General features: G+C 38.5%; 1 protein-coding gene across 5 annotated transcripts in view; it reads left to right on the forward strand.

The window, feature by feature from the left end:
* VTI1A (vesicle transport through interaction with t-SNAREs 1A) overlaps positions 1-18,762 on the forward strand; it is a 274,053-nt gene that overhangs the window by 172,713 nt on the left and 82,578 nt on the right. For 3 of the 5 annotated variants that reach the window (XM_080403340.1, XM_080403343.1, XM_080403342.1), the window contains one exon: positions 646-707. In XM_080403340.1, coding sequence (XP_080259466.1) covers positions 646-707 — 62 coding nt within the window. Of the gene's footprint in view, positions 1-645; positions 719-18,762 lie in introns of all 5 variants that reach the window. The other 2 variants (XM_080403348.1, XM_080403341.1) reach the window with 1 other exon arrangement.

Raw genomic sequence — 18,762 nt, forward strand, 5'->3', positions numbered from 1 at the left:
TATTGTACAGCTGTGCCTTATGTGCATACTGTACACTGTTCACAGAGTATTTGGGTATCCATCCCACTGGTGGCTGCTGTAAGGTCAGTACAAGTTTTGTATTGAAGGGACAGTATAGGCGTATTTCTTTAACACATTCACTAAAGTACGCTGTTCTGTGTTACTGCTTTTGCTTTAAACTTCTGTCTTTGAAAAACAGTGAAAGAAAGATATGATTGTTTTTTCATGTCATAAAGCATCAGGAACGCAGCACATAGCTGCCTCTTCATCCCCTGATGCTCTCACTAATATACATAACCAATATACATGCATACATCAATAGGAATTATGGATACCAATTTGTATACCTGCAACCCTTTATTTGTTAAGCTTTTGCTCTTTATCCTGGTTCATCTTTGTTACCTTTGTCTTGTCTTCTGTGGGTTTCATCTTTGAGTAACTGAAAACCAGACAAAAAAATTTTAAGTTTCAGAGCTTTGGTGGCTTTCTTACATGTGAGTTTGTTGTGGGCTAAACCTGAAGGTGACTGACTCAAATGGCAGTAGAAATATCTGTCCTTTGCACTGAATGAAGTACGTGTGCCTTTTGCCTTTAATAGGCCTTTTTTTTTTTTTTTTTTTTTTTTTTTTTTTTTTTTCCTCCCAGCTTAGAGAAACAGATGCAAACCTGGGGAAGAGTTCCAGGATTTTGACAGGAATGTTGCGAAGGTAAGGCCAAGGTAGGGACATTTCCACTCTTTATTTTTTTTTCCTCTCTCTCCGTGCCTTTATGCTTAGTTTTAATTCAACCTCAGCATTTTGCTGATGTACCTGGTTTTCTTTACACAGGCTGCTATGTACAATGTCTTTGAATGAACACTGGTATAAAGCAGGCAGGGTCAGAGGAAAGGCTTTATCACAGCTATGGAAAGAGTTTTCTTAGCCTAAGGGATTACCCATTACTCAATCATTTCTCATCTTGGTTTCTTTTTATTTGGTTTTCTTTTGTATGTCTGTTCTAAAATTAAGCCTTTTGATGATGATTTCCTGTGTTCCTTACTCTTGAGTGATTCAGTGTTTTGAGGGTATTTTACCTGTTAGATTTTATGTGAGAAAGTTTGTAAATGTTTTGGGGCACTGTAAATTTACACACAGAGAAAACGGTTAAAATGATCAATTCTGCCTGAATAGATGGGGCAGACACGTTGTCAGACCTTGTGGTTTTAGCATGTTTCTTCCATGCTTTCAATGTTATGAAAATTGTCCTTGGGATCGAAGTGAGGTGATACAGAAAGGAAAAAATTGCAACATCCTAACAGTCCACATGGAACTGCAGAGAGGGAGTTATCCAATGATTATAAGCCACCTTAAGTTTCCGTTGGTACCTTCCCAGACAGATGTTTTGAATTAATGGCATCTCTGGGTATGTGTTCTTTACCCAGTGAAACAGCACCTGAGCTTCTTTGTGATGCGTGTATTTCTATATACATTCCACTTCCTGAAGAAGAAAAGCATCCCTCTAATAGGTGTTGCTGGGTGCTATGAAAACAGTTTTAAAGGGGTTTAGAGCATCCTCTGAAGCGTTCAGTATGAAATTACCCTTGCCATTGGCTTTTATGTTGTATATTTGCTTAATGCAATTTTCTTATTAAAGAAAAAAAAAAAAAGGAAGAGAAAGTTTTAGCAGAGTTGTTGATTCGTCACATGGCTTGGAAAATATCACAATCAGAATTTAAGAAGTTTTTTGGTGCAAGATTTATCTCCTCGTAAGTCTTCTCAGAAAAATATCTTCGTTAGTTTCTTGTATACCCAGCTGACAAAGGTTAAAATGACTGAACCTCATGCCTTCATCCAGATTTCTTACAATTCCTACTCCAAACTGTAACATATAAAATTCTCTGATTAAGAGTAATATGTAAATGACACAAGCTAAATTTAAAATCCATGGAGAAAGGAAGTGGCAATTGAAAGGGATGGTTCAGTGCCTGTAGACAATCAAAATAAACTATAAAAAAAATGAACAAAAGAAAAGACACAACCAAACCCAAGTCTCCCCAGGAAGGGCTCTGCGACATGAGCTGTAACGAATATTCTGCATATGTCTCCATTTTGTCAAATCTCATTAAAGGGGTTTCTTGCTTTATGTCAATTGAGCTGTCCAAAAATCATTCATCATTTTAGTGTAAAAAAAAATCATGCAGTTATTTAAATAATATCATATTAATGTTAAAGTTCAGCTGTCATTTAATAGTATGGCTTAATCAGACATAGCATTTAGGAAAAATAGTTTTTTCGGGCTTTACTTGGCTTTCAGGTTGGCAGATTCAAATAAGGATTTATGGGTTTCTAAACCAATGTATTCTTTCAGTGTTTATGCTTGAGGTACCTCAGCCTTTTTTGCAGCGCCCTGTAGTCTGTTATTTTCAATAAAATAAAGTATCTCTTCATATTGTGTTTGAATACATTTGCAAATAATTTGGAGAAGCTGAAACAAAAACATATGCTGTAACCTTTGACTTCGTTTTGTGTTTGGGAATCACAGTTAGGAGTCCTAGTTTATAAGTGTTCCATGAGCCAAATGAAAAATGTGATCTTTCCGAAATATACTTGGGCTCTTCTTTTCAGACAAAAGGATTATGTAGTTGAACACCAAGATGGCATGTTTCTGTGTGTCAGAAAAGCACTGGTTTTCCTTTTTCTTTAACAAAAACACCGAGCTGAGTCACCTGTCCAGACGAAAGGCAGGTTAGGATTTAAGCTCAGCTCAGGTACACGTGCAAAAAGCAAAGCCTTGGTATAGATGCAGCTTGCAGCAGAAGATTCTCAGGATGCTATTTAAAAACCACATAACAGATACACCTACAGTGAGTTTGATTTGTTTGTGACTGTTGTGTAGAAGGGTCTAGCATTAGCCCAGCCTCAGCATCATCCCAGTGTTGTTTAGTCACAAGAATAATCATGAAATTCAGACCCCCAAGAAATCAGCACAAATTAGATAAGTACAACTGTAAGAAAAATTATTAGCACAGACTGGCAGTTGTGTCCTAATTTCTGCATACTTCAGTACATACCACAAAATGTTTCACTTAATTACTGGAACCAATAAAGGAAAATGCTGGAGGACTATTCTTCACATCATTATTATACAGAAAAGGTAATGTTAAACTGAGCATTGCTCAGCTTGGTTGCTGCTCCCACAATATGTGTTTTCTGATATGCTTGAAGTTGTATGATGGTCTAACACCCCATGCATCAAATTAATGCCTGTTTCTGGTTTTACTGTCGGGGAAAGGTGAAGCAGCATCTCTTCTGAATTTGGCCAAATATACTAGGAGATTAGATATTTAGATAGCTAGAGGGCTAAGTTACTGCCTTTGTATGACCTAAATTCCCCGGCTGTGTATTTGTGCATAAAATGTTCTGGAGATGGGGAATAAAAGTGGGGACAGGTTTTGCAGGTTGCCATAGCTCACTAAGGAAATTGGTGGCATAAGAGGTACAGGTATTCCTATCCAAGTTTACAGCTCTAGGTAGCCAGACATGTATTGGAATTTGTTATTTCCCAGTATTTTGGGTAAGGGATCTTTTGTAGTAAGTGTTTTTAAATATTTGCACTTTGCAATGACCTATACATTCTTTCTCCCCACTCCACCCCCTCACCCCCCTGTAAATAAACCTACTGAGATTCTGCTAAACTACGATATTCCACTTGTGGCATTGCTTTACCAGGATAATATTGGCATGTTGATCATGTCAAAACATTAATAATTTCCTTTTACGTGTATCCATAGCTCTGGACATCCTGACATTTTATGACTACTCTTTAAAACTGTAAGACTGTAACAGAAACTCAGCCTAATTTCAAATAGGTTTTAACATAAGGAAATGGCATCTTCTGCAGTCACCTGCGATATTACAGTCTCAGACATCTATCTCTCGGTCTCAGCCCCAATGTGTTAAAAGCACAAAATGTGTTAAAAAGAAGCAGAAAGAGTATGTTCTGAAAGATCTTCACTGTTTTGCCTGTATCCTAAGCCAATAGTCTAGAAAAAATTTTTAAGAGAAGAATTTGGACAGTCTCCAAGCCACACGTGGCCCAGTGGGAAACAAACAAACCTAAAAGTAACCAGATAAAAATTTCAGTAGATTTGAATCTTTATCCAATTAGCAGATAAATTCCATCTACCCTTCTCCACTTTGCAGAAAAATATTTTAGGAAAATAGCTACTACCCTCTAGAACAACTTCTACTGTCTGGTTCACCAGGAAATTTTTATGCCAGAACTTCTCTTAATCTTCAGATTTCAATCTTCTGAATTGTTACCAATGATGCTTTGAGAAGCTCATGAACACATTTGCTCTTACAAAAGGGATTTTGAAAACCTGGTTTCCAACAGGATGGAGAGACTACCTCCAGCTGATGGAAATGAAGCAGTAAGCGTTCAGCTCTCAGGTGATATGTTATATGACTTGCCAACAGCTGCATAACCAATGTGACTACAACCAGAAACGGAATGCACGCCCTCCATGCCAGTTATAGTCAAACTTGTTCACTCTTCTGTCCGCAAAAATCCTGGTAGTCCTGCTTCTGGCATTACTTCTAGTGAAACTTTTGAACTCCAGGATAGTCCAGACCTTACAGTTACTCTTCAGCATTTTGTAGAATCATAGAACAATTTAGGTTGGAAGGGACCTCTGGATGTCATCTGGTCCAGCCTCCTGCTCAAAACAAGCCTAATTAGAGCAGTTGCTCAGAGACTTCTCCAGTCACGTCTCAAACACTTCAAAGGTTGGAGATACCAGTGCCTCTCCAAGCAGTCTGTTCCATTAGCAGTTGGAATAAGCAATCTTTTCCAGGTATCTAATTGAAATTTCTCCAGCATCCAACTTGTGTCCGTTGTCTCTGGTCCTATGCAGAAGTGATTTAAAACATAAGTGTTTGAGAATTGGCCTTCAGAGCTTGGGACTGGGTTGCAGTTGTTCCTAGCAGTTCTCAAACAACTTCAGCAGTTGTGAAGAGGCCCCGGTGGTCATCAGGCTGAGATGACATTCAGTGTAGGTCAACTCTTTACACAGGGTGTGGGGTGCTCCACCTCCACCCATTGACCTGGTTGGGTAGCCATTCAGCAGTGGATGCACGAGAATTTTTTTATTTGCTTTCTCCCACTCCTAGAGATGTGAAAAGTTAATTATGTCTGTTCTGCCTTCTCTCCTCACTACAATGCCCACATTTCCTTATCTAGAAGAACAGCAGCAGAGACAGTCATGTCACTGTTGAGGCAAACCAAAACAAAGAGTGAGTGTTATCACTGACCTTTTCTCTTATTTCCCTGCTAGTCTCTCTTTCCATCCCCAAACGTCTGTAACAAAAAAGATTTTCTTCCGAGCTAAAGCCTGTCTCAGTGTCATTCATACTAGGCCATGACTGTTGAGTCTGCTATTTTCTGGAGGAAGATCTTCGTATCACAGATAGGAAGTTTAACATGTAGTTAAATTTGTCTTGTTTTCATGCTAATAGAGGAACTCCTCTTTCCAGCAGGAACTTTGCATATTTGGTCTCAAGCCAAAAGAAGTTTGAGTAGAAAGTGTTTTAGCAACTTTTTTGGTACATTTATTTCTATTTTTATTTCATGATGTATTTTTACACTGAAAAATGATTGAAACAGTAAATTCTTTAGCAATATTTCTGCTCCATGTTGAATATTTACAGCTGCAGCTGTTTACTTCAATAATTTAGACCTTCATTCAGGAACGTATTTAAGCATATGGTTAACTTAAACCAGAGAAGCAATTCCCTTAACTTGAGGGAGACTGAGTAAGGGGTGGGAGGGAGAGGGGTAAGTAGCAGAATGATTCTAGGTCATCTCCTGGAGCCACACAGCTTTTATTGTGCTCTTTGCTCAAGGCTGATTATAGAGCAAACCCTGTCCTTAATATCCCTGTTGTTAAATGGAAATATAAAATGCACGTAGGGTATTTTAGTGCTTGTTACTGTCGGTGTAGAAACACTTTTTTAAAAAATCCTGACTTTTAAGCATTTAATGTAGTTACTTGATTCTTATATTATTGTACATGTTTGTTTTTTAATATGCAACTAATCTTTATCAACTATGAAGTGTTGAATCTTTTCAGAAGGGAACTGATAAGCTTTGTGGTGCTGTTAATCCAGAGGCAGTCTTTGGATAAGGAACACAGGGTTTGTTATTCCAGATTAAACCTTGGTGTTAATTAGTACCTGGTCGTTCCTCACTTTGACTTTAAAAAGAAACCTTCTTTCTTTGTTGAAGGGACGGACACAACAACTGGAAAACCTTTAAATACAGTGTCAGCAAAATCCCCAAGAGTAAGCATTCTTCATCATTAGGAGTCCAACCAAAAAACAGGAAATGTACCTCTAGGTCTGAACAGCAAGAACTGTAAAGTAGTATGAGGCACTGTGGGTTCCTTGTTCTCTGTTTAGGTATGACATAATCTGATGTATGTAAAATGCATTTCTTATTTTTAGTAATCAGTTGAGAGCCATTTAATAATCTTTGCTCATCTCTCTTCGACAGTGTTCTCTATGTTGTTTCCAAAATGCTTTTGAAAAAAATCTTACTCTACTTTCATCTGGTGTTAGAAATACTTTTCAGTTCATGCATCATAGAAGGTGCAAAAGTCATTTCAGCTGCTGTATAACCACCATAGCTACAGCAAGCAGTGTACATGGAGAATTCCAAGCCATATACTGAGGGTACTGAATGCCTCACAGGATGGGACCAATTTCAACTTGGGAAGCATGTAGCTCTGAACAGTTTAATGCCACTATAGCCTTTGCAAACCTTCAGCTGCAACAACCTAAGTGATACAGAGTTAAGTTTACTTCAGACCTGGGCCGGGGGAGGAGGGAAGGAGCATCATGACTGATCTTCGCATTTTAATAACTTAAGTACCTAGCATAAAATAAGTCACTGTTTTAATCTCCTTGCACCTAGGCATTCTTGGACATGCCCTTCATGCACTGAGATAGAAGCACTTACATTGTAGCATTGTTTTATTTTTCAGATTATTGGAAAGCTTTGTCCGTGTGTCAAGCTGCCTACACTACATCCATTATGAGCAGGGCCCCCAGCATTCTTCAGACAATGTTTCTCTTTTTTTCATTCCCTTTTTAAATGTACAATGGCCTTTTTCTGTCCTCTCCATTCCCTCTTTTATATCATCTGGAAATACTATCTCATTTGCCCCCCTTCTATCTACTTTTATCCAGCTAAACAGCTGGAAAGAACATTATCTAAAGCACAGTTGTGTTTCTGCAGGAAAGCAGGATCCCGATGGATAATTATCTGAGCTAGTTCTACACTGCATATACCAAGAATGTAAAGCATCGTAATAGGTTAAATATCATGTAATCCTTTGTGATTGTTCTCTGTATTGAGATACATTGCTTACTGTTGAGCAGCTAGAGCCTAAGAAGGTTCACAGTGTCATAAGTGAAACAAAAGGCGTTTCATAGTCAGCATTGTCATGTCTGAACCACAATAGATGTCCCATCACATGCTTTCATGAGAAGGCATGTCTTATATCAGCATAAACAGCGCAGTGCTTTCTTGCAGTGGTTGCAAGTAGTTTCCAGTTGGATGAGTTCTTTCTGACACGATATTCAGGAATAGAGATGGTAGTGAAAATATTTTGAATGCAGTGAGATTATTTGTGTGAAGCAGGGGGAAGTAGGGAACCTGTTAGAAAAAGCTGATGTTGGCAATTGCTGAAATAATCAGAGACAACTCTTCAGAAATCAATGAGGTCAAATGCCTGAAGGCCGGTGTAAATTAAGGATGATGTTCTCAATACCACTCACACTATAACTTGTCACAGAACAATATATGCCAAATTTTACACATTCCATTTACTACAGAGTGTTTAAGCCATAAATTCCTAAATGTAATGTTTTCTGCTCACAGAGCTGCATGATGTCTTGCTACACAGGTAACTTCTTTTTAATCCACAGACTTACCAAAAGAAATCTCAGAAAGGTTCATCCCTTTGTGTTAAGGGAGCATTGAGTGTCCTCATTTCAATCCCAGCAGATACTCATTTGGCCTGTCTTGCACTGATGAACTGTCCCCATTTCTCTGATCAAACTGTTCCAAGTTTTCCCTAATGTTTACTCTTAAATTTCTCTTCCTGGGTAGACAGAGCTTTTATGTGCTGGTGCGTTTGAGGGTATTTCTCTGCTCTGCTGTGGCCCATGACTTCTACTGTGGAAAGAAATGTCTGCTGGACTTTTCAAGAATTAGAGAATATAAATATTAGCATACAGAATTAAATTATAGTTTCCAGGTTTCATCAAGCCAAACCTTTTGATGGGATTCAGGAACATAAAAATGGAAGAGTTGGATGCTGTTCTAATAGGCAAATCCTGGAAGCTCAGCCTTTCCAAACAGTAGCTTTATGCGTAGGTGTCACTGAGCCTTGCAAATAGAGGCACCAAAATAAAATCATTCTCATGAGGTTGCAGATCTGGACTAACACTAGACTGTATGCTAAGCTGACTAAAAATAACATTTGAAACTCAAACAAGATCAGCAAAATACAGAGATTTAACTTTTTTTGTGGCACTTCTGAACATTTTTAGGAAAAAGGCAGTAATGTTGTAAAACATCAGAATTTTTAACTTGTTTTTCCCACCCTTGCCTGTAGACACACCAGCGTTTTGGACACATCTAGTGTTTGGAAACAAATGTTGCGAATGGGAAGTAGTTCACCTAGTTTCATGTCAGGTCTCTGCAGGAGCTTTGTTAACCTTTATCAGGTAAAGAAGCTCTTTTGTGCATTCGGAGCATGATTTCCAGTAGCACTTGGCACTTTTTTTGCTACATTTGGTGGAAATTTTCAGCTTTTAAGAAAAGCAAAATTAATTTAGCTTTCCAGCATGATTCTGATCACACACCAAGGATCTTTAAGATAACAGTAACGTCATCCGACTGATATAAAACTGCTGTGATATCAGAATCTTGTCATTAATAACGTTTAGGTTAGATCTTTTTCAATCTAGCTTATAGTAGCAGGTCAGAATTTTGGCTGTGCTCAAGAGACATAAGAGATTAAGTGACCAACAAACTGGAACAAAGGAAAACTCAGGATTTGCTGAGTATTATTTTTGTTCAAGTCAGTCACTTAAGTTCTACCACAGAATCTAGGACCTGAACTTGCACATCATACTCCTGTGAGTAGTTTGCTCATCCATCGCCCTAATATTGAATACAGATCTCTTTCGACTTGAGCAAAGTTTGTTTGCTGTGGTTGTAGTTTTACAAAGAAGGCCATAAATGATGAATGTGAGAAATCAACAGCTAAGGAAAACCAGGATCACTTAGTTTGTTGCAATAAATTAGTGCTGCTGTGGGACAAGACCAAAACTGAGGGAGAGTTTATATCCTTGGGTAGCATGTAATTATGTTGTGTTGGACCTTTAAAACTCTGCAGAAGAAATGTTCACACATCACTAACCTACTGAGCATCTGTCTGAAGAATAAAGAAGTAATGAATGAGAAAGTGTGGCCTTTCAATGAGAGATTGTTTAGTCTACTTGGTGATAGGAAGGATGAAAATTTGCTAATTTTGGCTGGCGCTCTAACTAATGGAAGATTTGAACCTAATCAAGAAGGCAAAGAAAAGTCAGTGTGGAAACAGAGCAAAATGGGAAAGACAAAGAAAAACAATTTAACTATAAACACTGAGATTTATGTTCTCTACAACATTTGTGTAGCTTTAAATTAATTGGAAATAATTGAAATTGTTTCAGAAATATCTAAAATAATGTAAACATGGGAGAGACTCGTGCAACCTGCTTGCTTCAGACAAACTGATAAATTTGCAGTGCTACTGCTCCTTCAGTCTTGGACTCAGGATTATAATTCGGACTTTCAAATTGTATTTTAAAATCAGTTTATTAATTGAGTTTCTTTGAAGACTTGAACATTTAGTCAATGAATTTGAATAGTCAGGAGCTACAATTTATTAGAATAAGCGGTGTTAGTACTCTCCAGTTTAAAAACATAGCAGAAGAGTTTTTCACTGACCTATATGCCTTCTACAAACATTAATGTTTTTCCATAGGTGTTAACATGGTTTAACTTGCAGGATCTCACTGTGTAGCATTTATTACCTAAGAGCTTTTGTTTAGCTTGGACTTTGCTCTCTTAACTGAGCTGTAACCCAGAAGGTTTTTGTAACATTTGCAAGTTAGAGCAAAGTCTTTGTCTTGTCGTACTTAGTAAATCTGCTGATAGTTTTAAGATTACAACACTAATGGGTAATTTTTCTTCTTGAATAAAAATTGTGTCTTAAATTTATTTTTGTACCAACTCCTTGCCTTAGTCCTGATAAAAACACTTGTGCAAGCAAAATAAAGCGCCGTGTGTTTCCCTGGCATGCTTATCGCTGCTGCAAATAATGCATTTAGATAGGGAATTGTTTGAGAAACAGGATTCTAAGTGTGCCCTGGTCTTGCCTGGATCTTGGGAAGCATATGGTCTACTTTATCGACGCCGAGAAACTTCCTTGCTGCTTTCTGTCACCGCTATATTTTTTCAAATGCAGTTTTCAGTGTGAATGGTGCACACGTGTTGATTGTGAAGGTAGCATTCTTTCAGTACAGCCTTAAGCTAATTACTCTTAGTGGCAGTGGGGCTTTGTACCTCATTTGTGAACAGCTATTTATACTACTACACCAGTACAAAGCAATGTTTCACATTACCAGTTTACCAGACTATTACACCATTGTGTTTTAATCCACTGTACGTGGATGGAGAATATGAGCCATCTGTTTTATTTAATGATATAATCAGTAAACAGTATATGCACTTTACACATTTGGTCATTAAAGATGCCCATATTGTTGCACCCTGTATTTACATTGTAAAATGGTGTATTCACACATCAGCTTGTTCTGGTTTAAAAGACTTGCTGTGTTCATAAGATGGTACAAAGCAAGCTCAGTAACTGCTCGAACCCAGTGCAGGTGGTCGAGCTAGTTGCCATACAGATCAAAAGTCAAACAACTGTGAATCTTCCTTTGAAATGGCATTTAGAGAGACAAGGCTGGTCTTATCTTCACAAACAAGAAAGAGTTATAGATATACATCATGAAGTTATAAGAACAAAAGGGGGTTTCATATTCACTCGGCATCAGAAAATCCAGTACTACAGACTTTTGTGAAGACTTCTTTGGAACATAAAGACCATCTTATTTTCCTGGGCAAAATTTAGAGGATCAAGTCTGAATTATTAAATATGAGAAGGTTCAGTGGTTTCAAAACTTGGGAGACAAGAAGTTGCTTTCTCTCACAGTCAATTGAAAGTTACTTTATTTTCAGCAATGCTTTAGCAGAATAAAACAGGCAGCAACAGCAGAACCCAATCTTTTTCAAGGGCTAGAGGTGAATTGTGTGTATTTGTGCTAGAAACAAAGGAAATTGCTTGATATTTCAATTTCCCCAAAGTATCCTTGGTGAATGCCAAAAAACAGTCAGCAAAATACATTAAAAATCATTGATAAGTAAAATCTTGTTCACTAGCACATTTTTAAGGAGGTGGAAGATCATACCATCCCACATTGAAGCAGTAATGTTCATTTAAGTGTTTTACTCCATAGCTTGTGCTTGAGATGCCTAGAATTTAAGGCATTTATTGGAGGACTTTTCTTACTGTGTTTTACGAGGAGATATAATTGGGTGTATCATCAGGTGAAGGCCTGGCTGGCGTTGCCAGTAGACAGCGAAGGCAAAGGAATTGTGGAAGTGGTATGGCTAAGAGTGAGTCTGTGGGTCAGCAAGGCTGGTGGAGTAGTCTTGAGCTGAACAACACAGCTGCTCAGCAGCGATGGGTCTGCTAATAAAGGTGGGAGCTCTGTCGGTGCTGGTTCTTTAGCTGAGTTTGAGATCATCTTTTAAAGCAGCAGAGTGTCTGTCAGGGTGAGTTCTTAGTCATTTCTTTTTGTATGTACTTGTATAAAATAGCAGCAAAATATTAATACGTAGGAGATTTTCAGTTTGGTTTCTGTTCCTACATAATGTGGCTGTACTCAGAGGCACTGAATAGATACTCAATAACGAAGTCTGTGTACTAAAAAGAAGTGTGTTCGCTTTCCATTTAGTGTTACAAACATGAGGACATAGCTTTCTAAGTCTTTAAATCTATTTCAAAGGCAAGCTAATTATATTATGCTTTTTTTTTAATCTCGGGGTGGGAGGAAAGATTTTTTTACTAGGGCTTTTTTATGCTGGCATGAATTTTAGAGATAAAGTATTTTCAAGTGTATGAGTGAGGAGAAGAAAACATCTCATTTTATAAGCCATTATATATGCTTTCAAAATATACACTATTTTCATGGTTAAAATATTTAAAATAAAACAAATTAAACTGCAGCTATAAGTGTCCCTTTTATAGTCTTTTCATATCTGTATTTCATGTAAGTTGAATATTAAGCATTGGAATGTTTCCTTATGCTTCATGATGTATCGCCTATTGATTTTGAGATATTGTGTAACTTAACTTATTTCTAATCTTACAAAGGTGTTGAGAGTTTTATTTTTTTTCCCCATCTCAATCCAGGAAAAGCAAATCAGAAACTTGACTACTAATATTTGAATCCTAGCTTTGTCCTGGGCATATCTTGGGTAACTTGGACGCATCTGTTTCTGTGCATCTCTAAAATGAGGATAATGTTCCCTGTCTCGGCAAAGCATTCCAAATGCCCCTAATTAATCTGTGCGTGGTCCTAAAATGACAACCTGATGAGAGTCTGTGAATGGTGGACTAACTGGTAGCACTGCCTGTCCTGATTTGGAGTCGTGGCTTAAATGGATTTAAAAGGGGTGGAAGAGAAGCATGGGAAGAATTTAGACGAGCAGGGTGTGGAGTATCTGATTTCCCATAACAGTCCATTACCAAGTGCGTACCTGATCTCCTTAACTACCAAATGCAGATATGAGAAAGAGCAGGTATCAATTCTTTGTTGCCTTCTTCAGATAATATAATTTTGGGGGCTCCAGGTGACAGGCTCGTATTTCCTTGGGTGACATTTTTGGTGTGTTGCAGACAGAAAAGGGTATTTGGGTTTGTTCGACAAAAAGAATTAATGCATCCCTGGGGACATAACGATTAAGTGTGTATATAGAAGAGCAGTAATGTTAAACCTGATGTGCTAGCCCAGGCAACTGCTTGTTCCTTACCAATCTCTCCTTACTGCTTCTGTCAGAAATTATGTTCTTATAGTGTGCTGTGGAACAAGGTGTATTATTGCTGGCTAGTGTCAGCCTTTGAAGAATTGGTACTTTACATTTGTTAAGTACTTGAAGGTTCCTTAAAGAAGAAATACATCCCTACAAATGCAAGGTTTTATGACTTGGTATCGCAGCACTGCCATTTCTTTGTTCAGAGATGATGTGGAGGAGAGATGTGTAGACTCAGCGGTAAAGGTAGGCAGGCACTTACTTCCCCTGGCCAAAATTACCTTTAGCACCATCACTTCTTGCCTCTGGGGAAATAAAAAGAAACATAGTTTGTTACAGAACGTGAATGGGTAAAGCCCTAAAGATCATCTGAGTATTCTATTTCATGTGTAATAACTTGATGACCAGTGAGCCTTTGAAATTCCAGTATTTTTCTGTTCAGCTTCTGATTAAGAAGAAAATAAAAACGTGGATTTCAATTGCATTTTGTTGAAACATCCACTGACATGATGCTGCTTTTAACTGTAAAGTTAGAAGAAAGTTTGCTACACAGTTTGTGTAGCAGACACATGTTGAAAGCTAGGGTAAAATGAAGTTTGAATATGCTAGCTGGTACCGATGATGTAGAGCACCCTTCTCATGACTAGTATTCTTTACAGAACATCTCTTGTGCCGGTGCACTTGGTTCGTCGTATTTTAATGGTCATCTTTGAATTATTGATGATTTATTAAAGCTCTACCAGCAAGCAGTGGGAAAATTAGGCTCCCATGTGCCAGTTCAGTCAGATGATTCCTCTCCGAGGAATTTAAGTGATCAAATGCAATAAGCCATTTATAATTCTTCAAACAGGAATTGCCCACAAGTAGTTGTTTCTTAGTAAATTCCTGGTGTCCTGCTTGGAATAAGACAGTATTTGGAATTATATGATACACGTATATGTTGTTAAAAGCATGTTGTAGAATTGTTTTTTAATAATATACATAAACCATATTAGCAGTGTTCCAGATGCTTAGCAGTAAACTTAAGGAAATAGGGACCTCATCTCAGAGATGCACACTGTAAACAGACAACACATAGGTGGAGCAGGGAGTGTTGAGTGAACCCAAACAAAAGGCAGCGCTGCAAAGATGCTGTCATGCTCTGTTCCAGGCAGTGATTTTTGTGCACTTATAATTCTGTTTATTGAAGTCAGTGGAAAAGCTTGTGCCCAAATACTTGTTCTCTGAACCTGAGAGGAGGAGCAGGTGCACAAGATACCAGAGAAGAGCTCTGTTTTATAAATGTAGACACTAGCTTGCAGTAGAGTTTCTGTCTTGTCCTCTTGCTCCAAGTGACCCAGTTAAATACAGGTTTCATAGGAAAATACTGTCGTGGCTGACCTGGATAATAGAGATCAGTTGGGAGGACTATCAAACCTGGCCCTCCTCTGTAAACTATTGAGTTCTGAGACTGACTTTAGTTTGAGACCCACTGTACCCTGCTTTCTTTGATCCAACCCCTGATAATATGTCATCATCATTTAGAGCAGCTAGCTCCTTTGTGAGGAGGGAGCCAAGAGGCAGCCCCAGAGAGTGCCTCCCCACACGGAAAGCCACCACCCCCTGATTTGATGGCTTCCATGCTAATGCATCTTTCAGGGGGGCCTCTTTGTCCTGCATTGTTACTCATTTGGCTCTTCTTTTATTTCAGTCTTAATTGTCATTAGTGTGCATTTGTTTTTTTCTAAAGTCATCTGGGGAATAGTAGTTTATTGCATATTGTTGTGTTTGTCTAAAGGCAATTGCACAAGCTTGAAACCTAATCCTCGTTGTAATCTTTCCTACTAGGGAGAGCTTGAGATAAATACTGCTGCATGCTTGCTGGGAGTGGGTCTCTACTTTTTGATCGTCCATGTCTAAATGTTGAGTAATACTTAAGGGAAAATGTTCTCAAAACATTCCTTAGATGATTATTAGATTATATTTTATGTTTGATAAAAACTGGAAAATCATGTAAATATTTGCTTAACATCCCACCCCTAAAGCAGTTTATTTTCTTTCTGGCCTTCTACCCTCTTGCTTAGTGAACTGAAATCAGTCACTTTCTGTTTATATTCAGTTTCACTTTGCAGTTTTAATGTATGTGTAGTGGTATTCCCCACTGCAGGGGAATACTGAAATAATAAGTGGGGAATAAAGAGGAAAGAAGGGGAAAAAATATTTTAAAAATATTTTCTAGTGTCTTCCCACATTTTAAAAATAAGTGCTATGATTATACTGCTTGCATATGACATGCTAATAACTGGTGTTAGAAGAAATCTAAAAAATAATCCAGTTGTGCTTCTTTATAAATTCTTTGTCATAGAGTAAGTAAGACCAGGTTTTATACATATTGTGTTCCTGTGGCTACCATTGAAATCAGCCTTTGGCAAAAGCAAACACATGTGAGAGATCCTCTTACCAGAGGAAATCACTTTTGCACCTTGGATACTCCATGGTGGTTAAGTTGCCTGGAAAGTGCTGAGTTTTTCACATAAACAGTCAATACTCACACAGGTCAACTGCATGGCTGTTTTCTCTCATCTGAATTTTTCATTTTGGATTAATGTAGAGTATGGGTCTCAAAACCATGGGCATCAGAACAAACACTAGTCATGGTTAGAGCTTGACTAGATTGTAGGAAGGGCTTAGGGTAACACTGTGTTGTGGAAAAAAAGCCATCAGGTTCAGTAAATTAATTTAAAAGACTGAGGACACTTCCCTGCACTAACCAGCGTTGAAGCATTCTGTCGTATGTTGCAAAATGGCTTTTCAGATGCAAGGAGTCCTGGAGTTTCTCTTGACTCTTCTTTCTCTCCCACCATGTTTTTGCAATTAAATACTGGATGAAAATTCTTTTTCCTTTCCTTTTGTTTTGGTTTGGTTTTTTTTTTTTTTGTTTAAAATGTGTTACTTTTTCCTTAATGTGTAGCAGCTGATTTTTCCTCTGTTGGCTCACTTGGGCACAGAGACAAACCTCCTTTCAAGGAACAGAGCTCCAACATTGTTGTTGATTATTTTAATGGGAAACCATCTGTGTGGTAAGGCAGGCTCTCCAGCTTCTTTCTGGAGAGAAAAAAAAAAAAAAAAAGAGATGCAAGTATTTTAGCCAAAGGTAAAACCCTTCCCTCTGTAATGAGGATGGACTCTCACAGACAGCAGCAATAAAGGCGTGTGTCTCCTCAGCACACTCACAAAGACCTGATTTTTAAGAGCAGCCAGCCGGTGACAGACAGTCCCTTGGGAGTACAGCTGGCCTTTTTCAGAAGGTGATGCGCTCTTGGTGCTCCCCACAAAGTTGTGCTTGAGATCTGCTGCTCCTCTGGGGGACAGAGGGCCAGTTTTCTTTCCAAGAGCTCTTTGCCCTTCCTTTTCCTGGCTTACCCCATCTTACCTTCCCAAAGTCTGAGCTGCATTTCTTGCAGGAGTCTTGTGCTTCTCCATCCCCTTCTGTGGTTTTCATAGCCTATAGTTGGAGGCGGTTTTGACAGACAAGCACCTTCACTTAGAATCACAATGTGGTTGCGCAGTAGAAAAAGGCAGCCTTTCTTTTCTTCCTTCCTCTTTATGAACTAGGGACATAATATGTACAACCTTGGGGTGAGCTCACAACAGCACTTTGTCCTCTTTCACATCACTTGCCAAGTAACTACTGTTGTGGCAACAGCTGTAACCAAGCATGGTGTCAGCTAGTTTTGCCATAACGTGACTGAGTGCCAATAATTTTAATATAATGTGAAACACACTCCCAGGCAGTGCAATGAGGCATCTGATTATTAAATTCCTTGAAATGTCATCTGGGTGATTTTCTTTTTTTTTTTTTTTTTTTTGGGGGGGGGAATGTTTTTTGGTTTTTTGCTTGTTTTTCACCAATTCAGGTCTCCGAACTGGACAGTGTCGTGATTAAAAGAAAAAGAACAGAAAATTCTCTCATTATAGTAAACATTTCCAAGAAAACTCTCACCCTGAAGCAGACAGCTCTCCTCTGCTTACACAGACAGCGACAGCAAAGGCTCTGTGAAGGCTATAGGGGTGGAGGTTATAATTGTGGCTACCAGTTGGTTGCTGTTCTTTACTGTAGCACTTTCTCCAGTGACAATAAATGCTATTTATTTTTAGGCTCCTTATTCTGACTACTTATAAAAACTAAAAGATAGGAACCTGGTGAAGCATTTGTTTTTAATACATTGCTTACATTGTGCTCCAAAGCATGACATTCAGCATTATTGTTAATGACTGACACATTAGCATTTAATTGTGTAAAGCAATTAAAAAGCGTAATATTACTACTTCTTGGGCTGAGTCCATTAATAAAGCAAGTATTAGTAAGAAATATATTGAAGAAGTTGAACAAGGTCATAAATGTTCTGTGTGCAAAGAGCACCTAATGCTTTTTTCCAAGCCTTTAAGAAGTAGTTAAAAAACCCCAACAACCCAACAAAACAAAAAAACCTCAAACAAAACCTTGTGAGGTGAATAGATAAAAGGTTTTCTTGGTTTAGTTGTGTCAGTTTGGCTTTTTCCTGTAATTGCTGGGGTTGTTTTGTTCCTAAAGAGGGAACAGATGCCAAGCTGAAGAGGTAATTTCTGAGCACTGTTTCAAGATATTGTGAAAGTTCTCAACTTTTTGGTAGTAAGAAAAATAACACTTCTCTAATGATGCCCGTTTATTGCATATTGTTCTTCTGTATGCAGTTCAGTGCAGCTGGCAGAGAGAAACCCAGGGCTAAAGAAATAGCGTAGGGGAACCTGAGCAGCCCTGAGTACCTGCAGGCTGTGTGCACCGGCTCCTCTGGGTGCTGTCGAGCAGTCCTTAGCTTACGTCACCGTGGACGAAATCAAAAGAGAACATTTGCATTTGATCCCAGGTGTCTTTACATTTTGAATCCAAACAGGAAAAAGCTCCTGGCAGCAGGAGGCTGGGTCAGAGGTGCTGATACTCCAAACACGTCCGGATGTCACTCTGCTTGCGTCAGATGGGCTGGCTGTGGGGCTTACTTTCCTTTGGTAATCTTAGGACTTACTTGCACAATAAAAGGTCCAAGTTTTTCCAACCTGTAAAGAGTCATAGCAGAGCTCTGTAGTTGTAAAGTATCATTACGTGCTCACAAGTGAAGAAGTTTTTACTAGGGAGGAGCTCAAACCAAAATCCTAAATGTGGATATTTCTAAACCTGGGAATCTGTATCTGCATTTGAGTTCTGCAGGTTACATGTGCCAGTAGTGTATTAAACCAGCGTATGACATGGAAATTTCCCTAAAACTTAGAGTATTCCACATCCATGTGCAGTTACAACTAATCCTGCAGGCTCTGCTAGACAGCTTCCAAGGGAAAACTTTGTTTAATTTACTATCAAGCCAAATCCACTGTATATCTCCAAGTCTCTACTTATTATTTGAACGTGTGCAGAACAGAAGCAGCACAGGCAGAAGTAATATGGTATTTCCCAAAATGACTTGTTTGACCCTGAGCTTGGGAAAAATACCAACCCGGAGAAGGAGAAGCAAGTTCTGTTTCTAGATCCACACAGGTTTTGGCTTCTCTAGTGAT

Source organism: Falco punctatus (genome assembly GCF_963210335.1).
Source record: "Falco punctatus genome assembly, chromosome: 9".
Lineage (NCBI taxonomy): Eukaryota > Metazoa > Chordata > Aves > Falconiformes > Falconidae > Falco > Falco punctatus.